Consider the following 23,328-nt stretch of genomic DNA (forward strand, 5'->3'; position numbering starts at 1 on the left):
ATTGCTTCAACTTTACAACGTACAAAACCAGTTATCCATTCTAAGCAATAAAACAAAAACATTCGGTAAATAAAAATCTCTCCTCTATACAACTAATAGTCTGCATGGGTTTTTCAAGTTATAGGCTGATAAAAGAAAATAATTAGGTGAGAATTAAATCTAAAATCTATCATGAAAAATAGTACTAGTTCTTCACATAACGGTATGATGCTACTTATCAAGAATCTATTATGCGTGCTAACTTGCTTACATAAAAAGTCACATATTATGACAAAAAAACAAAAAAAAAAGGTTTTTGCTTTCAAGGATCATCTTCTAATTGCAATTTGTATACTGAAATATATCGTTCACCTATCCATCCACGTTTTCCCACCCTTTTATGCATCAAATATCATCGAAGAAAGATGAAAAATCATATAAAGCAGTTCTAGTCTTCTAGATGATGAAAAAGGATTATGGTAGGGGAGAATTGTAATCAAATTAAAGCCCAAGTAAAAAAGAAATATAAAATAAGTTACTATTAATCTAGACTCATGACTAGCAAGAGTATATAATGCGCCAGTAAGTTGAGTAATACTGCATACACGTCTAAGTACAGGAATCCTGGTGGAGAGAAGCTATGAATTAAGTCCCTTTGTGGCTGGTCAGGATAATAAAAACATTCAGAATGAAATCTCAACCAAAAGACATGCTATTGAGACTAGATCGGGAGTCAGACATGCTAGTATCCCAGGTGTGTTTGTATCCAGACAGCCATACTCAACAGCCATAATCTATAATTCAAATCATCACCTGATGTAAATAAGACAATCATTTTGGAAATCTCTCTTGGTAGACCTTCAGTGGCACATATTCCACTGCAACAATACGGCCATCAAAAGTACGTCCATGCAAACAATGTGCTGCCATGCATGAAGCTTCTGTCCTTCTAAACTCCACCAAGACACAGCCAACCTCAAACATGTTACTCCATTCACAGCCATTTTCAATATCTAGACCATCTTCAGTTGCACTTGCGCCAGAAATTGTCTGCAAGGGTACTGATTCTGATTCTTGGAGCATGTCACTTTTGTCCAGTCCTGGCACATCTTCAGTGTGCAGGGTTTCACGCTCTCTTGACTGCAAGATACCCATAGTTTCATCAGGTTTCAACTCCGACGATACTTTACTCTCAGTGATGGATGCTTCTGAATGATTTCCCTCAGAATCATTCACAGAAGCAACAACAACAGTTGAAACATCAAGCAAAGCATTCGATTTCGGCCCATTAGCAGTTTCATCGTCCCTGCTCTGAGGTGAATTATTACCATTTTCTTTAGTTTCACTAACAGCGTTTGTTTCAGCTGCTCCTACTTTAACACAGTCAATAGCAGTAGATAGTTTATGCATATCACCTTCAACACTATCCACTGCATCGAATTCTTCAATACTGCTTGGAGATCTCCCGATAAGATCATCTCCATCTTCATGTTCCAGAGCAAGATCTGTTTGATGATGGTTCCTTTCTTCTGGAGGTTGTATAGGTCTTAAATCAGATGTGATCTGTTCTTCTTTGGAACCAGTTGTATGTGTGTTGGTACCTTTCACAACGTTAACGGACAGAACAGAGCCATACCTGCAATGAAATAAATACATTAATAGATGTAGCATGCGTTATCTAGAGCGATAATGGATTACTGTTACAAGAGCTTTGCCTCCAATCCAATCTAACTAGGAATAAATACATTTAGAAAGCACATTTAAAAATTATACAAGAAAAACCTAAGGTCAAAAAAGCAAGAGTGGCATCTAGATCCAAATAATTCAGTACTATGATATTTGTCCTCATCATTTATAGTTGCAACATATTTACTTTACGAAATTCCAAAAATAAAAGTTGCAACATTCTGCTTTGATGTGTTTCTGGTGCAAAATTCCCCACTTGTTGTATTTATAACACGTGAATTGAAGTAGGGATCTCCACTTAACTACAGAGACATTTTTGACTAATAGAGCCTGATTTTCAGTTCTTTATTTTGCGTACCATTGAGTTAAGTTGCAACTATTAAAAGATGGTAAACGCATTAAAGATTGAATCAACCCAATTCTTTACCTGGAACATTCTAATCGTACATCTTCCACAATTTCTTCCAAGTCTGTTTCTGAGAGCGAATCAATTGCCTCCTGAACAAGCTATGTATAATAGAAGGAAGAATTAAGAGGTTATCAAGGTGCTTAAGTACACAGACCCTGAATACAAAACTTCTCAAATAATTTGTAAAGCGTAAGACAGCACCCACCACATTGCTAAGCTTAAGGACCTGCGTTGGTGCTTCAAGGAGGGGTTTAACATGCTCCGGTATTCCATAAAATGGGTGGCTTTCAGAGAGTTCCTAAAAAATGTCATTGCGGTTTCATCAGATAAGCATGGGGGTTCTAAGCATGTTCAACATCTTCAACCGCACAGGGCCCCAAAATTTAGGGACCTTAATATTAAAATACGTAGTATATGTTAAGTGTTTAAAGATACAAAGTTGTAAGAAATATATCATAATTTTTGAAATTGCACGGGACCATCAAAAAATTTGTCAATTTATACTCCGCTTCTGCAGACAAGGCCTAAGCCCAAAGAAATACGCAAATGTACGAGGACAGGAACATCTTTTCCTTAAGCTTTATGCCGACAAAAAATTACCATTGAAGTAATAAAAAAAGATATAGTTCAGATTCAAATACCACTGATTCTGTGTTGCGAAAAGCTTGGGCTACTGTCAGAACTCTCCCGCCTAACCTCATACCATTCAATCCAGCACAAGCCTTCAATGTGACAGAATGATCTGCATACTGCAATACAATTCAAAAGAACATACATCAAAAGCAGACACAGGTAAAAAAAAAAGGGAAAGAATACCTACTCCATAAATAAAATAAAGGTGATAACAGTCTGGGCGGACCCACATAGGCATACCCGTCCGCATTTGAGGGCACGACCCTTTTTTTTTTTGAAAAAAATGCAGTTAGGATGTTTCGAACCTGGAACCTTGGAGATAAGAGTATGGACTTGAGCAACAAAAAGTCTTTACTTTTATATTTACTGATTAATATCTAAAATCTTAATCATTTCTTTTTTTTCTTGATGTTACTTATAGTTTGCCTTTCGCAATATGTTGTCATGCTTCTAGTAATGTATACTCCCTCTGTCCCTCTACAGTGTCACCATTTAACTCAAAAACTCTCACATATTTGAGCAAATGGTTCGATTCCAAAACGGATCAAAAACTTTACAATTTTTGATACTCCTTCCGTTGCTAAATGTTATTTCCACAAGGAATATTCACGGGCATCAAGAAAGAATGTCTTTCTAACTAGAGTATTGATAAAGTAGATAATTGAAATATTTTATAGTGATTTTAATTGCAAGTGAGGAACATGTAGAGACCACATAAATATAATAAAATGAAAATAGATAGAGATGAATATGATTCTTCGTAGAATAGCTATTTTATATATAGATTACATGCAGAGACCACAAGTACAAATATTAAGATTTATAAAAAAAAAGGGACAATTTCGTCCAACATACGTAAAAATAAGGGTTAAACATGACCTAAAATTTTGTGATGAAAATAAAAAGATTCTTTGTGGGAGCAAAAAATGAAAGTACCCAAAATGACAAATGGAAACATCATTTAGGAACAGAGGAATTATATCTTTATGACAATATTTTACATTTAATTGGATTGTTTTTGTATCTATTAGTGCACTGTGCTCCCGAAAAATTGATATTGATACCTATATAATTTCGGCCAAAATTTACAGATTCCAAACATCAGAACCCCACTGATAGAGGGCTTCCTCTGGCCCACTCACTCTTCTAGCTGATGCAGTCCCAATTGAAGAACCAAATAACTAGACAAGCATAACTATGATTCTATTACCTTACCAACAAATACAATAATGCTAAAGCCTTAATCCTACATGATTGGATTCTATTTCCTTAGCTTAAATAAATAAAACAGACAGAAAGAAGTCAGTAACAACAAATGGATAAGATTTCCACAAACTACTATGCAATACCTCCAAGAAAGCACATGCATCTTCACAGTCCTTGTTGACATGAAAACGAAAAGCCTTCAATGTTCCAAAGGCCCCAACTATCTCCATAATCTGAGAAGATAGCACATAAGTTTATCAAGTCAATATCTTGAAGACAATGGGCTTCCAAGAACAAGTAAACTTCTACACCAGAGTCAATGTACCATTTCAGGAGAAAGCCCTTCCGCAATTCCACCGACAAAGATCTGCATTAACAACACAGTAGAAATCACAAAACACTAAAGGTCAATGAGTTTAAAGCGTATAGAGCTTTATCTCCAAATATTCTGTAAATATCAGACAGGTTATTCCTACGATAGAAAGGTTCAAAAGGGTTAAATGTCAATACCACAAAACAAATAAATGTTGAGCAATAAATTTTTCAAAAAAAAATGAAATGAGCATACAGTAAAATAATTTATAAAAATGTGAAGTAAAATTTTCTAGAACAAGATTATTAAAAACTGAAATAACTACAACATATTGTCAGTAATCTTAAGATGCTCAGACTCTAATAAACCCATAGATGTTGAACTAGGGTACGGGGCTATGGCCGTACAGGGAAGGGGTTGTTACGCTTATGTATACTGCAGTTATAGGGGCCCGTGAAATTGAAATCTAGTCAATAACTAGTCATATGAAAGTAAAAACCCTAGAGTAACTGAATGATGCCTTTATATCTTCTCATTTTCCATGTCTGCAGCCCACACCCATCTCACTCTTTCTCGCTTGCCACATCCTCTAGCTAATTATTTAACAATCTCTCTTCTGAATTCTGCTACAGTGCCACTCTTTAGTTATGGCTCTGCCCATAACAACCACTACATTTCTGCTAAATACAGCCATCTCAGTCACTAAGTGTCGATGATCAACAACAGGTGGCAAAACAATCACTATCATCCACCCTAACCGATAACATCCAACAACCATTATTGGGGAAGAAAGTAAAGAAAATTTTCTATATGAAATTGAATATACTTTGCAATCCCAAACAAGGTTTATACAATGGACCATAGTAAAATGGCTTATCAAAACATGTTCATGTAATATTTTTTTGATGTTGCAAATGATTTTTTTAAAAAAACTACCTCTTTATTATTACAAGAATAAGATTGCATACATCTAACTCCCCGAACCCTGCCTAGGTGGGAGCTTAGGTGAGGACATACCCAGTTGATTGTTGGTTTAGTAAAACTCAACAGCAAGTGTATAACTGGGTGAATGAAGTGTAAAGTTAATACTCAAAAGGGATTATTATCACCAACCAAGTCTTTAAAGTACTTTAGGTTAATTTCCATAAGAATAGATAAGAAGAATCAAGATACAACTTAGGGCTCACTTGGATTGAGAGTAAACATTCAAGGGGTAAAAAAAGCCAAACTAATGAAACAAAGGTAATTAGAGATGCAAATAAAGTGATTAAAAAAATAGTAAAAGAGGTCGAGTGAGTAAACTAAAAAAGATGAATAAAAAACAAGATGATTTCCTCATTTGGAAGGAAAAAATTACTCCACCTTCCCCTAGGGTATACCCCAAAATGAAGGAACTAATTGCTATTTTATCTATTTTCCATTACTTTCTAACCAATTCTTCCACATCTCTAACAATCAAGTTCCTTTAATCATCTATCTAACTTTTCTACTTCGACTTTTATTTACCCCTTAAACACTTACACTAAATCCAAGCGGACCCTTAGAGGAACTTATGTGGATCACTAAGATGGAAAGAAACAAATTTGAGAGAAACAGAGAAATTTCGCAACCAATGTGTAAGCAAAAATCTAAGAAAAAATTCTGAAGGACAAACAATTAGACTTGTTTTATTACATGGCTCAAAAAATTGTCAATCTAAAAAAATAGTAAGACGAGAGTAATCAAGAAGTGAGATGCCTACATTAAGATGAATGTGTGTGCACACTTCAAAAAATAAAGGTCAAAAAGAACATATACGAAGAAAGAAGAGAACTATATTCAAGAATAAACAACTAGTATTTAGGATAAACAAACACTTCGTTCACTAGAAATTAATCAGCTCTAATTGGACTTGGATGAACAAACATCTCATTCACATTTGTAAATTTGAAACTCAAGGTTCGATCGAACTTCTTAAATTCATCAAAGATGAGCATAAACATCGCGTTTTCACAAAGGTCAAATTTAAACCAAATGGAGAAAATTCCCTTTGTCGATTTGCCACTCTCCCGTGTCATGACTTGTAAATGGTGATACAGGAACAATTAAACACCAATATTATAAATGTCATCTATGAATAAAATGTATAACTCAAGACCTATCTCTGCTATCCAAAACCACCTAACAGAACTTAAAGAAAATACAGGTTCCTCGACGGGGGATAAAAGCATACGCTACTAAGAAAGACATTTGCTCAAAAGACTGAAAAAAGTTATAAATTAGTGCCATCAAACCTTGTGCAGAGAATCTTTCACAATATCACTAATTGCAACTTCAACAATGGAATCGCCTGCAGCCTTTGTTTTCTCTGAAGTGCCACTCTGCATGAAAATAGCAACTGTCTGAAAACCTGCTACATGAATGATAACAAAAATGTACCTCAGAAATTGTAAATGCACTAGGAACACTTCACAGAAGAATTTCAGCCAAGAAAGAGGATAAACCAAGAAACTTGAAGTTGATATGAGCCCTCTTTTTTTAGGTAACGGTCCAAAAAGCACTGAGAAGCAATGTTTAAAACTTTCCATGTAGCAAAATTGAAATCAAAACAATGACGATTCGTTAACCATACTAAAGCATTTGCCTCAATGATAAGGCAGACAAGATTTTGGTCGCAGAAGGCATATTGCTGAATTCTACCGTCTACGTATGCTCATTTCATATTTCAATTATAGTGGACATTTAAAAATCTCATTTAACAAAAATTTCCATCAAGTAGTATCCATAAAACTGATATAATCAAGCATCATGAAAAAAATAGCATAAGATAAACTCTTGATTCCTAAAGTACGGGCACCAAGACAGTTATTTAGACAACGTGAAATTAAAAATTTGCAGAAAACAGAAGAATTCTCAAGTGGAAATTTACAGTGCATGAAAAACTAACTGCAAAAGGTGGTAAAAACACAACTACACAAGGCTTCATCCAAAGCTAGCAACCCAAAAAAAAGTGCTTAGAAGAAACCTCTAATTAAGGCTTGTTTTTCACTTCATTTTCCAAAACCAATAACATCAATCAAAAGATATGTAAAATAATGCATAAATAGGGTGATGCTTTCATAACAGGGAGAATTCATCCATCATGTTGGTGCATTGAAACTATTAAAAATCAAAGGCAACGATCAAAAAACCAATTAAATCATCCCCGAACAGATTAACACTTTGAGCAGAATGCAGTCAATGCATCTCACAATAAGTAAAAATATCACCTACATTTGTTGCAAAAAATGTTTAAATCTGCACACCACAAACTGATTCATGAAGCCAAAGCATCCCCACACATATAATTACTGAATCAAACAAAAATACTTGCAAAAGACAATTTATCAACTAGTACTTCAGGAACTGAAATGCCAAGAGTGTGGATTTAGCCAAGTAATCAAAATTAAATGTAAAACACAAGTATGAAAATCACCTTGTTGCCAAACAAATGGCTAACAATTGACATCAAAATTCAAAGAAAAAAAAACATGAATGTCTTTCAATCAAATCACCATCTTTCTTATAGTTAAAAGAAGATGAGTTCAACATATCAAAAAGTGCAGCGCATTTCTATTGTTCTTCTTCAGGATTCTCAGTTTGAGGTCTGTAACTGTACATATCATTCAACTCAAGAGAAAGAGAGAGAAATAACAATCAAATGCAAGCCAAGACTTCTGGAACAAACAGATTAAGCTTCCGGTGATCAAGTAATCTTGAGTCTAGAGTAACCCATGATTATCAAATGACAGGACTCACACAATATTGCAAGTCTTCAACATCGAATAAGAATAATAATTTAAATATACCTAATATAAATGGAACACTTTTTCATAAAAAAATCCAGACAATAGATCCACAATTTGCTGAATAAAGCTGCAAAAATGACCGACTTGTCATTACACCAGGAGTCTTCTTAATTACAAGCCAGCTTCCTCACCGCCCTCTAGATAGAAGTGTGAATGACCCAAGATACAAACCCTATGGCCAAGATTCCAACTAGGAAGTAAGAACATATGGCATGTGGTATTAGCAAATGCTGGAAGTTACCATAAAGCTTCCATGGATACTTAAAGTACTAGTGACATTAAAAAAATCACAAATAATAAATTGGCTAACAAATCAACCATAATTACAAGAAAATCTAATTTGAAACACAGATACATTCTTAAGAAAAATCCTACAAAGGCATGGTCAGAAATCTCTAATATTGCACATTCACAAACAATGTTGAAATTTTTGGCTCTTCACTTCAAGACCTTACAATCTATTCAGTTATTGAAATTCATTGTCTTTGACTTCAGCAATTAGAAAAATCCCAAACATAACAACACGCAGAAATGGAGTAGACATTTGGATTTAGTCCAGCAAGTTCAAATTTGAAATCAGCTAACAAGAACATGGACTGTAGAGGGTGGGATTCCTACTCAATGAAATAATAGAAACGAAAAATGAATACAAAAAATTCCTATGAAACCCCTAGTCTTCTTATAGGGCTTTAGAAAGTAAGAGCCACTAAATTTATATATACTATACTATGCCTCTCAACAACTTAATGAGCTATTGACCTACCCAAATGGAATAGATAACACGAATAGCTTATCAAATCAGATAAGAATCTGTGTCTAAATAGAGAACATGAAGTGTCTAAATAGATAACATGAATACCTGACCTGAAATCGACCCGATAACCTGAACGAACACCCCTATAGGCACTTATTTCTCTTGAGATATAGATCCATTGAATCCAAAACTCATAACATATACAAGTGATGTGTCCTTTATCATTCCGTACCAAATGAAGCTAATAAAGCTACTAGTGCTCAAGAGGCAAAATTATGAAGCAAAAAGACTAAGGCAGACACAAAGCTGACATTAGTGTAGTCATGGTACTAAGGTAATCAAAAAATGCAAAGGAATGACCGTAGAAAGTGGTAGTATTAAAGGCACTAAATGAAATATAAAATTACCAGCTATTCAAGACTCGAGAGGCTTGTACTCTCCTTAGTCTAAACTTTACAAATATTTCAGGATGCTTTTCTTTCCCCATTGCAGTCGTATTTATAGGCTACTATCCACCCTTCTAACAAACATAAGACACTTATAAACTCCAACAACTTAAGCAGGTTATCACATTTTATGTTGTTTCAATTTCAAATCTAAATTTCCCCTTTGGGGGAGGCCTAACCCCCATGTGTAACATTATTGATCACCCAAACTTCCACCTAGTCCTCATAACAATATGAGAAAGGAAATCAGATAATATTTTATATCATGAAACTCAGCTTGGTTTTCAACCATGAGCTAGGAGTAAGATCAGTTTGTAATGCATAGCAACTAAAGGGTATTATAGGGATTATCTAGTTTAGTCGCTAGCTTTGGAATTTTAGTTAATAGTAGAAAGCAGTAAAAATAGAGAGGAGGGAAAGAGAAAGGAAATCAGATAATATTTTATAGGTAAAAATATCGTGAATAATACAACCTTTCAACTTTTTCTCTACATTAATACCAACTATTCATTAACCATGAATAATACGAACTTAAAAGTGTGTTTTCTTATGACATCCTTAACTTGTTGACAACCTAGAATAGTAGGTCATTTTCCTCAATAGAAAAAGGAAAATTAAAAATAAAAACAACCCTTCATTGTCCCACCTTTCCCCTGCGAACTCCACCACCCTTTCCCCCACCCTCTCCCCCACATCTGCGCGATTTCACCCACCCTTCCTCCACCCCTTTTTCGACCCTTATCCCTTCCCTAACCACTATCAAACATCAACTATCAACGTCTACACCCACCACCACTGTAGTCACCTATTCTTCTACACCAATTAAACCTTGACGTCGGTAACTACATCTCCTCCCCAATGAGCCCAACCAACGAGCCTCGATAAAGATGATTATGGTGAATATGGTATGGATACTGTACGAATAGAATATAGAATCTCAGAAGTTGGATTCCCTGTAGATGAAGAAATTAGAATTTGATATTATTATTTATTACTATATTGACATTTCATCCTTTGATTCCATTTCCCCAAAAATAATTGAAAAAATTAGATTAAAATTAGGGATTTACAATTAAAAAGATTTTCAAAATCAATTTTTTGTTAATCACCTATAATTCACATATTTCTTTTAAAATCCAACCAAAAACCATAGTAAAAGGATAAACTCATCGTTAAATTTCCCGTTTTTGATTTCCCAACAACATAGAACCCTAATTTGCAAACTTTCTCATTCAACAAATTGTATTCAACCTCTGAACTTCTTGCTATTTTTTCTTCAATGGTTTGAATCCTTTAACTAGCAAAATAAGTATTAACAGAATTTTAATTTTAAAAGGGATTTATAATAGAGACAATTTTTCATTTATTTTTAATTTTTTTAAATAACCTAACCTATAGGTTTTAGGTCATTTTCTATGCCATAGAAAAACACTCTTGTTAGGTTGGTATTATTTATGATTAGTCAATAGTTGGTATTATCCTAGAACAAAAGTTAAAAAATTGTATTATTAATCGGTAATTTTTCCTATTTATATTTAAAACCTAGCTCATTTTTGAAAAGTGCAAGCCTCTCGAAAACTTGTAAATACTATCTTGTTCATCTAATCGTTTAGTTTACATTATCACATTTTCATTGATATAAATCTGTTGCATTACAGTACTTATTCCTAGTATTTGTGCCATTGCCACAATCTAACCTTTTTGTAATAAGCTACTACATTTTGTGATTATACACAGTCATGCCAAACCCACCACCACGCCTCAAACTAATTTTTGGTGGCTTCAAAACCACCAAACACTAGGAATGGAGGAGCTTCCAACAGAAAGCCATGGATAATTTTGAAGCATGCTTCAAGGCTCTCATACTCAAGCTAGAAGCTAGCAAATATCACAAATTCGATTTTCCTTCACCCCTGAAACCTTGTAAAAATCCTATAACCTTTAGCGAATAAACCATATGATCCCCAAATGGAAACTCATGACCTTTATAATACTTACACCTTTGTTTAAACCGTCACGGAATCATAACAGCAAAAATGAAGATGAGGATGAACAAAAAGAGGGTAAGGACTTTGGAAACATTAAGTTGGCTGAAATTCAAGGATTAAAGTTATCAATTATAAGCGATTGGAGCTCTTCCCTAAAGAAAAGTGGGAAGAATTGGTGTATAAAGGCATATGGGGGCTGAGAGCCTGAGACACTCCGGTAGCAAAATGATGGTAGCTCAATTATGTGTCGTTCATTTTGAGATTGCATTCTTAAGAAAATAAGCAAAAGATAAGAATCAATTATTCGAGTAGGAAGGAGGAGAGGTTGAAGAATTTGAGATTGATCGAGATTCAAAAATTTCATATAAAGAAAATAATATTGCGGAGGTTGTTTGTGCTAAAGGTAAGTCAGAAAAAAATTGGCGGTGGATGAGAACTCAAGTACGACAAAATGATGGAGTGTCTTCTGAAGAGGAGTCTAACAAATTCTTTCGACATTGTTGGGATTTGGAAGCCTTGAAGATAGGGAAGATAAGGTCTCATTTAAGAAACCTTATTTTCAGGTAAATTCTGTAAATATTCTAAAACATTTTAACAATTTTGGTGAAAGTAAGATGGAACTCAAATGTGGATATAGGTTTTACGCCGAAAAATGGTGCTGAAAACTTTCACAGTTTTTGAAGGTGAGTCAAAGCTGATGCACAGTAGCGGTTTTTTGGATAGAGAGTTTGAAAGAGGAAAGCATTTAAGGAATGCAAACGAGAAAAAAGAGAAAGAGGAAAGAAGCAAAGAAACAAGACTATAAGATGATGCAAAGTTAGGGCGCTGGTACACAGAAAAATCACTTTAAAATAGAGGAAGAAGAAAATTTGTTACTCTTGTGAGTTGTGAGTCTGGAGTTACGCCTATGGATGCCTATTAGGTCTGATGGAGGCATAGGCGTAGGCGATGCTCAATTCGGGGGAGAAGCTTGGCATACTTGGGGAAAAGATACAAGCGGAGGAAGAAGAATTTTCAATGGAGAAGGAGGACAAAATATTGAATTTCTTGATGAGGCAAAACAGGATATGAACTTGTTGGTAATGGGGACATGGAGACATCAATCTTATTATTTGGAGCTGGGAAATGGAATAGCGTCAAGTTTGGAAAAGAAGGAAAAGTTGGTGAGGCCGTCAGGCACAAGAATACTCTTGCCCTAGAGTTATTCTCATCCAAACGGTAAAAAAAGGACCCACCCACCCACATAGTTTAATTTTCAATTTCAGCCCACAAGAAAATTTGTCTATTTCTTTTATACCACCCATAAAGTCTTCAAATTAATTTTTAACATGATACTATTTCCCTTTACTCACCCAATTTCTTTCCATCCCAATTTTTATGACCAATATATCTTTCTCACAGATGAAGTCCAAGTCGATTTTTCACCCATATATCTTTCTTCTAATTGCATTTCTCTTAACCCATGTATCTAACGTATAGCAATCAAAGGGTATTATAGTTAGTAGTTAGCTTAGAAAGCAAATTAGTAGTAGAATATAATGGGGGGGGGAGGGGGGGGGAAGAGAAAGGATATCATAAAATATTTTGTATTTTGTATTGTGTATCAAGTTCCCAACTCAGTTTGGAGTGTGCAAGCCTCTCAAAAGAGTGTAAATACTATCTTGGTTATGTAATCTTTTAGTTTACATTATCACATATTCATTGACAAAAATTTGTCATTACATTATAATTAATATGAGTTTGAACTTTAAATGAAACTTCTCAAGCTAAACTAAATTGATTGCAATGACTAATAAAGTAGTAAAGAAATTATAAACATAACTAGAATACTATATCCACATAGAAACTTGCTTAACGAAAACAACATTCCATTACCCAATGCCATCAAATGGCTACCACCTAGGGTGAGGTTCTGAAGGGTTAAATGTATGGAATCTTACCCTTATTAATAATAAAACGAACAAAGTGGTTATTTTCGATGGACCCTTAGTATCAAATGTCACGTGAAATTTCACATAAATAAAAACTACACATGATTTAACGACCTATTTTACTATAGTCCACTATAATCCGAAACTAATGAACTCTAAATCTATGGCCCCATCGAAATAATGGACATTACATAGAAACTTACAAGAAGTAAAATATGAAATACATCGAAAACCCAAAATGGCAAACTAATTATACCATAATACCATCCAAAACTCTCTCGGGAGGACCAAGCCATCCTAAGAAAAAGCGAGGTTCGTAGAATTTAAAGGAAAATTGAAAATCAAAATCTCATTCGAGTGGTGAAATTTAAAATTTGTGACCTTTATTATCATTGATTCCCAAATATGTCACATAAATCATAAAAAAATTTTATAGATAATTCTTATTTTATAATCTTTTAAAAATGAAATTAAAAAGATGAAAAAATTATGTCCCTCGTCTTTCTATATCTCTTATGTTCCGTTTTCCTTCCCATGTTCTTCCTTCTCCCCTTTCTTCTTCCTCTTCCTTCATCTCCATCTTTTTTCTTATTCCTCCCTTATCTCTAAACAAAAGAAAAGCCAATAATACACGGCCAAAAACTCACCATCATGTACAAATTAACCACTAACAATATGAGACAGTTAAGAAGATGATAAATATATTAGGGAAAAGAACTTGTAGTTTAGACTAAAATTGATGTATCTAATGCTAAATATCACTCGCATCAACTGTATTGTATAACCATATTCATATTGTAAACTTAACCCAACGCCAAAGCCTATATCCCAAAAAAGATAGGGTTCGGCTACTTGAAACATAAATCAGACACTGATCATCCATAAAAATTGTCCTTCTCCACTCCTTCCGATAATCTATCATTTCACCTGTAAATCTAAGTTATTTATATCCTTTTTCACTCTTGCCCTCAACTTTGATCTTCCTCTACCTCTTTTTCAATCTCCTAAGTTTCAACTTATATCTTCCTAACGAGTTGGCAAACACTCTATTGTTGCACATGCCCAAATCACCTTTAACAAGTCTCTCATTTTATATTCAAGATTTGGGATGCCTAAACCTTTTGTTGTCTTCGTTTTGAATTTTATCCTTCAAAGTAACCACTCATCTAACTAAGCTTCCAAATTTCGTTACCTTAGTCTTCCTAGAGTGATTGTTTTGTTTAAAAAAAACACAAATTTGATCCTTACAGTAAAGCCAGAATAATTTTCTTATAAAACTTACATAAGTTTTAAGGACCGATCACGAAATATCTTAGTTGCTGCTCTCAAGTTTTTCAACTCATGTTTAATCATAAGGGCACACATCCTTAAGAATACTCCTAACTAAGAAAAAATGACACAAAATATTTGAAGCAATCACATATCATGATGTCTATTTCGAATTATATTGCTCAAATAGTAATACATATAATCTATCTTACTCCAACTTAATTTAACTCTTGTGAGTCGAATTCTAGTCTTTGTCGTTCTAATTGTGCATTTACCTCATCTACCTGATCTCTAGTTCATTTTAGAAAAACAGTGAGCTTGGACAACATTTTTTTATAAAATTTAAAATTTAGACAGACTGTAACATCACAATTTAGACAGACTGAAACAGTCAACTTAGTTTCAAATTTACGTTTTTTTTAATTTTTATTTTAAAGATATATAGAAGATACAATACACGAAGAACCCAAACTCTAAGTTCAATGTCTGATTACTTTGATATTCTAGCAATGTGGACGTATAAGGTTAAAACTCACTGGCTTGTGTACCCCTCACGCATGTCAAGTCTTTTGAGAATATTTTTGTATTTGGAGAATTTTGGACAAGGTGTTGTATTACACTATGCACAAAAATAATATTCTCCACTTATTATTCTATGAAGGACATCTATGGTGCTAGAGAAGAGATAAAGGAGAGAAAAGTAGAGGAGAGAGATGGAGAAGCATAGGATAAAGAAGAAAAAAACAGAGGACATAGAAGAAATAAAGGAGGGAGAGCAAGCAAAGAAGATAGAAGGAATTATATTTTCTTATTCATTATGTATAAAATTTAAATACATAAAATAAAAGGCATGGAGTAAAGAGAATGGCATGTCAAACGTTAACTTGATTCAACAAGTAATAAGTCGATAAAATGTTAGATTTTTTATTGTTAATATTAATGCAAAAGGTTTTTAGATACTAATGCAATATCGAAATTGTAAAATCTCACCACATGGATTTTTTGTTTTAATGTTCCAAACTTAAGTCATTTTCTCAATAACGTCCATATGAAAAATATCACTCAATCACCATATTATAAGCATTAAGTTTTTGAGCTCACTGCGATCAAAATATTGGTCGACAATTTAAGACAACCGCAAAACTACTTGCATTGACAGCAAAAGTTATTTCACGATTGAAGCCACATTTTTGCACTATAATTATGTCTTCATATTTGTAACGACTTTCTTTGTTAAATAAAGAATAAAAGAACAAAAGGGAAATATCAAAGAGAAAATATGAAAATACGAGTTTGATGTGACAATAGATGAAATACTATAGTCTATGCCCCGGTTGATTGGCATAATCAATTACAAGAAGAAGCAAGAATTTAATGTTTCACCAACCTAAGCGCAGCTCCATCCCTCATATAAGAAGGACAAACAAACAAGATAAGATAAGAATGAAAATTCAACAATAATATAGAAGCCAACTATACTTAGCTAGATGGTAGATATTAATACTATCAACAATCGACCAAAACAGAGATTAAATGGACAGTCACGTTCTCTTTAGGAAGAGTTCCAGCTGTCAGAGGTGGGGATGGTATATTGAGGCAAGGAATAACAACCTGTTACAAAAACAACTTGACCATTTTTAAGAACACGAGACAGAAAGGATGACAGGTATTAAATGTAAAGAGTACCATTCTCAAACAAAAAATGGGAAATGAGAGATCATTATCAATCTTACTGGTACGTCAACAAAATCTTTTGGACGCCTGATTTTGAGAATGCTCCCAGAGATAGATTTGCCATCCAAAGACAGTGCAGCAGACGCATCTTCAGGAGTAATAAACTCCACTAAAGCTTGCCCCTTTTCCTTGTTAATCTGCAACACACAAACAACTCTTGTAAAGCAAGATTTTACTTTTAAAAAAAAAACAATCTTTGAGAAAGAATAAGCACTAAAAACAAAGTATGGGAGCTGAGGCTAAGCAAATAAGGCTACATACCATGCAGCTAATACAAGGATGTGTGCCACGGATATGATTAGAACCAGAACTAAGCAGGAAAGTATTAAAAAACTCCATAATATCTTTCTCAGTGGCTGAACTGGGAATATTATCAATGTAAAGCCGCCTCATAGGTCTGGTTGCTTGTGTCAGTTGAACAGAGTCAATAGAGGCATGCTTAAATGCTGACAGACTGTTGGACAAGAATGCAGATATAGGCCTACCCATACTTGAAGCAGCCGAAAAAACAGATGGGAACTCTATCATATTTGAAGGCTTAGTTTGTGAAATCAGATGTGCCCCAGAAGGAACAGAAGAATAAAGATTCTTATCTACTCCAGAAGGTAGAGGATCCCACCCAGCACGCTTTCTTTCCGGTGAACAAATGGGTGAAGGAGTCTTGACAGCAGCTTCGCTTTTTCTCTTTCTAGGTGAATACCCACCTAGCCCGCTAGGTGGGCCACCATGTCGCCATTGCTGGCCGCTAGAACCATCACTTACAATCTTGCTACGGTCAACATCAGAATGGCGTCTAGACCTATCTTTTTCAGGATGTGAAGAAAGCTCATTGTGATCATGCATAGGATCCGACACATTTTTTCGGGCCTTAGGTAAAGGTGAGATGGACCTCCTACCCTTGTCCTTTTTATGCTCTTGACTTCTTGACCGCCTTCTTTTTGATCTAGTTTCATCATGACATAAGAGTGATGACTCCATTTTCTCCTTTATCTCTGAGGTTTCAGGATCCCGTCTACTTCCAGTACCATGTTTTTTGACATGATCCCTCAATCTATGTTTTTCGTCATCTCCACTTCGATCTTTCCTTTTGCTTTCCCTTTCAGATACTCCTGCATTTCTTTCAGCGCATCTATCCTTTACAACTGAATCCCTATGTTGTTTACTATCATAATTATACCGAGCATCATCCCTTGCACGTTCATCTGATCTACTACTTACGCGGCCTTGCTTGTCGGTTTTAGATTCAGTATTAATCCTCACATCATTGTATTTTTTGTGATTTGATTTACTCTCCACGTTATGCCTCTCCTTGTTTTCACCTTTACTATGAGTATGTTCTGTCCTGGAAATCTTACCCACCTTCTTTCTAGGGCTGGCTTCCCAAATGTAATCTCGTGATTTTTTCATAGCATTACCATTCATATCTCTGCTCTGACTGTCAACATTCACATCCCTGCTCTGACGGTCACCATTTGTATCCCTACTCCGACGGTCACCATGTGTATCCCTACTCGGTCGATCACCGTGTGTATCCCTACTTGGTCGATCACCATGTGTATCCCTACTTGGTCGATCACCATGTGTATGTCTACTCTGTCGATCACCATGTGTATGCCTACTCACACGGTCAGGGTTCCTGACAGCTATTTCATGTTTAGTACTGTTTGTTTCATGTCTAGTAGTTTCTACCTCATATCTAGTAGTTTCTTCCACATGTCTTGTAGTTTCTGCACCATGGGCTTCCTCACCAAAACCTCCAAGTTCCTTCTTACTTTTTCTTTTAAGCATTATTTCATCATAGCTTACGGGTCTTGTACGAGCAGAAGTTCCCTCACTCCCATCATTAAGTTTATGTTCACAAATTATTTCTGACCTTAACTTTCGTCGAGTGAATCTGCTCATCTTCCTCAAAACGTCATATGCTTCACAATCCTTTTACAATGTTCTTTAACCTGTAGAACAGAAAAGACTTACGTGAGAAAAGGCACGATAATAAAAATGTTTTGCACCAGTTAATGCCAGCACATCATCCCTGCCCCATTCTTGACAATCACACAAACCCCACACTACTTGAACCACTAACAATAACAAAAAATTAAAACCTATATGAAATGCCTAAAGAATCATTATCAGATATCTTCAATCCTTCGTAAATTCCTTGGCTCCAACATCAACTCTCCTTCTTCAGAATATCTTTTAAAACAACCATTAGATGATGTCAGTTACTAAGTAGCAAAATCACCCAAGATTTTATCCTAGGCATGATGATGGCAATTCCATAATTTTGAAGCTACGCTACAGCAACCTCAAATATGAGTTTAACTTCAACCTTATAAATTGCTAATGTTACAAAAGTATTGTATCCTAGGTATGATGATGGCAACCAACAACAAATGTTTTGTAGCTGTAAGACAGGAGCCTCAAACGTAAGCCTTAATAATTAAAAGCAAAACAGCATTTACTCTTGGTAACTGATGAAATGACAAATCTCTACATTTCAATGCCAACAAGGATTTTCCCTATAACAAGGAGCTTCTCAGCTCCCTTCCATAGCCCAAAGCTCTACATTTCAATTCCAACAGCTCATTTAACAAGAGAACTTCACATATTAATCACTTGTCGGTGAGCTTTTTTGAGCATAGAATCTTTAATATCTTTAAAAGCAATATGTATTTCTTGTAGAATCAAAAAATGAGAGATAAATACATGGAATAAAATGACAGACAAAAACATGGTTTTGCTTTCAAATAAAGAACCCTTCTGAATAAAAGCTACAAAAGAGGCCAAGAGTTCTTTTTACCAGAAAAATTCAAGAAAGAAATATATTACTCCAGGCCCAACAAAAAGATATTAACTCTAGATTCTGAATACTTGTCAATAACTACCATCTACCCCCAATGCTTAGGGCTGTAAACTCAAATACGCACGGGAAGAACCCTTTCCATAGAATCAGTAGCAAAACAATCACAGAAAATAATGACGTACTGAGATAGACAAACATCCTTTCCATAGATATCCAAACCCAACAAGCCTATTTATTCGTAAACTCAAATACGCTCCGGAAGTATCCAAATTTGAGATTTGGGTGGCTACGCCGACAAAATAACATAAATTTGGAAAATTGAAAACTTTCAACCCTTAAACACGCAATCCCTCACACTAAGATTCTGCAATTGAACCATTAGTTTAATGGAAACAAACAAAAGACGTAATTTCAACAAATTGTTGCAAAGTACAAGATAAAATTATAATTGAAAAATGGTTGACATTGAGGAGGATGAAGAAATCGAACCTTTAGGAAAGTGCTGTATGAAAGATAGAGATATCAACGACAGAGTGAGAGGAGAAAAGGCGTGAGTTCGGCAGTGCAGAAATTGGGAGCCCTGAATTCGACAAACAAACAGGTTTCGGGTGCAGCTTGGCTTCGCTGGGTTTCAAAACAATTTCGAGTACTTTTAGACTCGTTAGTTGTTCTTTCAACTTTCCTAAAAAAAATTTCACATATTTCTTTTGACTTTGAATTTTTTAATTTTTTCGAATTACAATTATCGAAGTATTAAAGTTTACAATTTCAAGCCATAATATGGAATTCCGATAAATTTTGGTGGTCGGAATTTTAAAATTAAGTGGTTGAAAATTTGTGTTTAAACCTGAACTTGTAAACTTTGATATTTTGGTAGTTATAATTCACAAGAAATGAATATTGAGACTTTAATTCGCAAAAGTGCTAGATTTTAAAACTGTAATTTGCAAATATTTATTTTTTTCATTTTTGAACATAAATTTGGACCAAAATTTCTGGCACTAACCTATATTTACATAAAATACCATTAAAATTATTAAGGCATTCTCAATTATCCATTGAAACATTTATTCCTTTAGATAAGTTACCCTTTATAATTTGCCATCCACCTAAAATTGTGTTTTCCCTATATTTTTAATTTTGCAATTAGTATGTTTGTCCGACTCTATTTACTCATTATTCTCTCTTTAAAGTTTTATTTTTCTCTTCAAAAATCACAAGATCTTATTTTTTGAACTTTAATGTTAATACAAATTGCATTTTAATTCTTGTTTTGTTCTCCTTTACAAAACAAGAGTAACAAAACAAGAGTAATTTTGTGATTTGTGCTTGAATTTTTTTGTCAGTTTTTGGTATTTGGTCATGACTTCTCTACTGAGAAGTAGCTCTAGAGACGGAGGAATGTGAATGGAATTCTCGATGTTCTTGCTCATTATTTGGTTATTTCATAGTTATAGTATTGATCTACTTCATAAAACACTAACTTCACTTGAAGATGAAAAAGTTATTAAAAGCATTAGAAGATGTGTTCTTCTACATTTATTGGAAATCTATGTGGTGGTCCCCTACTCTATGGTGGTTCAAACACACCACAAGATCAATTAAGGTAAGTTCAAGAAGGGTTTTGAAAAAAAAAATGCATCGCCTTCCAAAGGTTCTAAAATTTCAATTTATTATTGAATTTAAAACTACAAAAAAGGTTGAACTATATGATGTTTTTGCCTCTTTGTATGAGTAATCTCATTTCAAATTTTATTTTTGTGTAAATCTTTATGTTTGAATCTTTATAATTTTAAATTTGTTGGATATTGGTAAATCTGTTGCTTTGTTGAATTTTGCAAAATGTTTTTAACTTTTTTTATGATGAATATGTTGTTTAATGATGAATTTATGTAAGTTTTAATGACTGTTTGACCATGATTGTTGCCTCATTTGAATGAAGAATATAACCACGAATCTCTCTTAGTGCCTTTCCCATTCTCACAAACTTTATATCTTTCACTTTCTTATTGCCTCTCTCATTCTCGCACTTTCTATCTCTTTCTCACTTTCAGATTTCAAAACCATGGCTTGAAACAGTCGTATTATTAGGAGATTTCATTAGTCGTTTTTAGCGCCTAATTATTCTTATATATTTGTTCGTTACTAATTATAATTTAATTAGTGATGGTAGTAATTTGAAAAATCTCTACAATGATTAGAAACTTGTTAATTCTAACGTGATTACGAATCGTAACAAGTAACGTAAACTTTGGAGGTAAAACTTAAAGTTAAGCAACTACCCATAACAGTTCGAAAAAAATTTTATTATTACCCAAGCATATTATGTAACTATGATGGGAGTAAATTAAATATTTCACACATATACAAGTGATTTTTAAACATGAAGTACAAGTTAAATAACTTGTTACATGTACAACAATTTTTACCCAAACCTTAAACTATCTTAGATAAACCTTTCCTACACTATAATAGGTCAAATGATTGACAAAAATCACCAAAAAACAACCCCAACCAGCCATGCTAAAGCTGTCCTACTCCCCCTTATAGCCCTTTGTATACTTACATACACAAGTTAAAAACTCTACCCAAGAACCCCTTTTGTTCTACCCAAAACTTGTGCATCATTACAAGCATGCAAGAGGCAAATATTTGAAGCAAAAATAGTCTATTTTCTGAATAATTATTCAGCCATAAACCCCAACACATTGCTCCCAAGTTCATCCATGAACAAACACTAGAATCCTTCAAACTTTCAATAACTAACACTTTCTTTTCTCATCAAATCTTCTTCAAAAATCTTTCTAAAACTTCTGAAAATTTATGTTTATAAACTCAAATCTCCCATAAAAATAATCATCATCTTAAGAGCTTTCTATAGACATCAAACTTGAAAAAATCCACCAAGTATAGAGTAAGTTATGTTCATTTCTTTATTCCACTAGTTTTTGTTAAAACTTGTTCATGTAAAACATAATTTTTTACATGAATCTTTTTATAAACTAAGATCATTATAAAATGAGTATTTTATCTCTAAACTAAGAAAATCATCACCTATAAATCTATAAAAATCGGCCATAATAGAAAGTAAGAAGACGTATTTCCACAAACATATAAATTTTGTTACTTAAAGGATTCAAATAAAATTATGGGACTTAACTAAGTATGTTGCTCAACATAATAAGTATACTCCAAATATATTAAAACCATCACAAGTATTAGTCTAACAACTCTAACTTGGAAAAGTTAAGTGCATGTTAGAAATCCAAAATTATTATTGATTTTTGGATTGTTTAGTTGAAGAGTTGGAGTTGAGACTTGAAGGGCAAGGACCCGAAGTTAGAACCGCTTCTAAGAACGCGTAGGAGCTTACGGAATAATTATAAAGGCTTGGAGTCGAGGTATGTCACATGGGGTGATTTTCAAAGGATTTAAAAACAAGTTGGGAAAGTTTGTGCATAAACTTTTTTTAAAAAAAAATAAAATAAAATTCCTAAAGAGAAGTTCTTAAATCTTGAAAAATGATGTCAAAATGATAAATATGAGTATGGAATAATTTATTACATGTATTATTATTGTGGGCATCATGCATGTTGATTTTATAAATTATTGTATGTTTAAAGACATGTTTAACACTACTTTGTGAAAGTTATTGTGATGGAAATGATTATATGAATTTGAAAATATTTGAAATTCATTTTAAAAGAAATTTCCAATAGCTATATGTTAAGAAAATTTCTTGGATACTTTTTGTTGAGATTATTCGTTAAATTGATATTTTAATGGATTTTAAGGTGTTAAATACTCTTATTACAAAACATGGTATTAGATGAACTCTTCATCATCAAAAATAATTAATAAAAACATATTATAATAATCCAACAAGATTTGGCCAGAAAATATTTAGTTTGGAATTTTTTTGTTATTTTTGAATAATCGTTAAATTGTTTAACGGTAAATTGTAAAATGGTAAAATATAAAATAATTACCAAACAAAGACATATGGACTTGAAATTTTTATCACATACTCATATGGACAGTAGGTAAAATTGGTAAAAGTTTGGGAAGGTTTCGTTGACATTTAAGGACCTTAATAATTTTTACTCGGTTATTAATAATCGGTAAGTTTGAAAACGATAAAATATAAAATAAATACTAATGACGTCTTTTGGACATGAAAATTTTATGAGATACTTATATAAACAGTAGATACATGTTCAAAAACTTATATGGATTTTCGTGACTATATGGACTTAAATAAATTTTATTCGGTTTATCGGTAAAATAACGATATTAATTATTAAAAATACCCCACATGATTTTTAATGGTTATTTAAAATTTTATACCCC

The 23,328-nt window shown here is 33.6% G+C and overlaps 1 protein-coding gene across 1 annotated transcript; it reads right to left on the reverse strand.

Moving 5' to 3' along the window:
- Window positions 1-510: 510 nt before the first annotated feature.
- On the reverse strand, window positions 511-19,648 carry LOC130809732 (uncharacterized). The gene is made up of 10 exons (XM_057675515.1): window positions 19,468-19,648; window positions 16,437-18,127; window positions 16,175-16,312; window positions 6,500-6,586; window positions 4,239-4,280; window positions 4,057-4,146; window positions 2,716-2,823; window positions 2,280-2,372; window positions 2,093-2,172; window positions 511-1,615 (listed from the first exon to the last, which is right to left on the reverse strand). The coding sequence occupies exons 2-10, from the start codon at window positions 18,075-18,077 to the stop codon at window positions 811-813; spliced, it is 3,084 nt and encodes a 1,027-aa protein (XP_057531498.1). The 5' UTR covers window positions 18,078-18,127; window positions 19,468-19,648; the 3' UTR covers window positions 511-810.
- Between the last annotated feature and the right edge of the window lie 3,680 nt (window positions 19,649-23,328).

This window comes from Amaranthus tricolor, chromosome 1, assembly GCF_026212465.1.
Source record: "Amaranthus tricolor cultivar Red isolate AtriRed21 chromosome 1, ASM2621246v1, whole genome shotgun sequence".
Taxonomy (NCBI): domain Eukaryota; kingdom Viridiplantae; phylum Streptophyta; class Magnoliopsida; order Caryophyllales; family Amaranthaceae; genus Amaranthus; species Amaranthus tricolor.

Bases quoted from the DNA above. Each gene is read 5' to 3' on its own strand.
- LOC130809732 (XM_057675515.1), bottom strand. From the start codon at position 18,077: ATGAGCAGATTCACTCGACGAAAGTTAAGGTCAGAAATAATTTGTGAA. The intron at 6,587-16,174 runs GTAAGATTGATA...ATTTTCATGCAG, and splicing joins AAGATTTTGTTGACGTACCA to AGTGGCACTTCAGAGAAAAC. The intron at 2,173-2,279 runs GTGGGTGCTGTC...TATTATACATAG, and splicing joins TCCTTAAGCTTAGCAATGTG to CTTGTTCAGGAGGCAATTGA.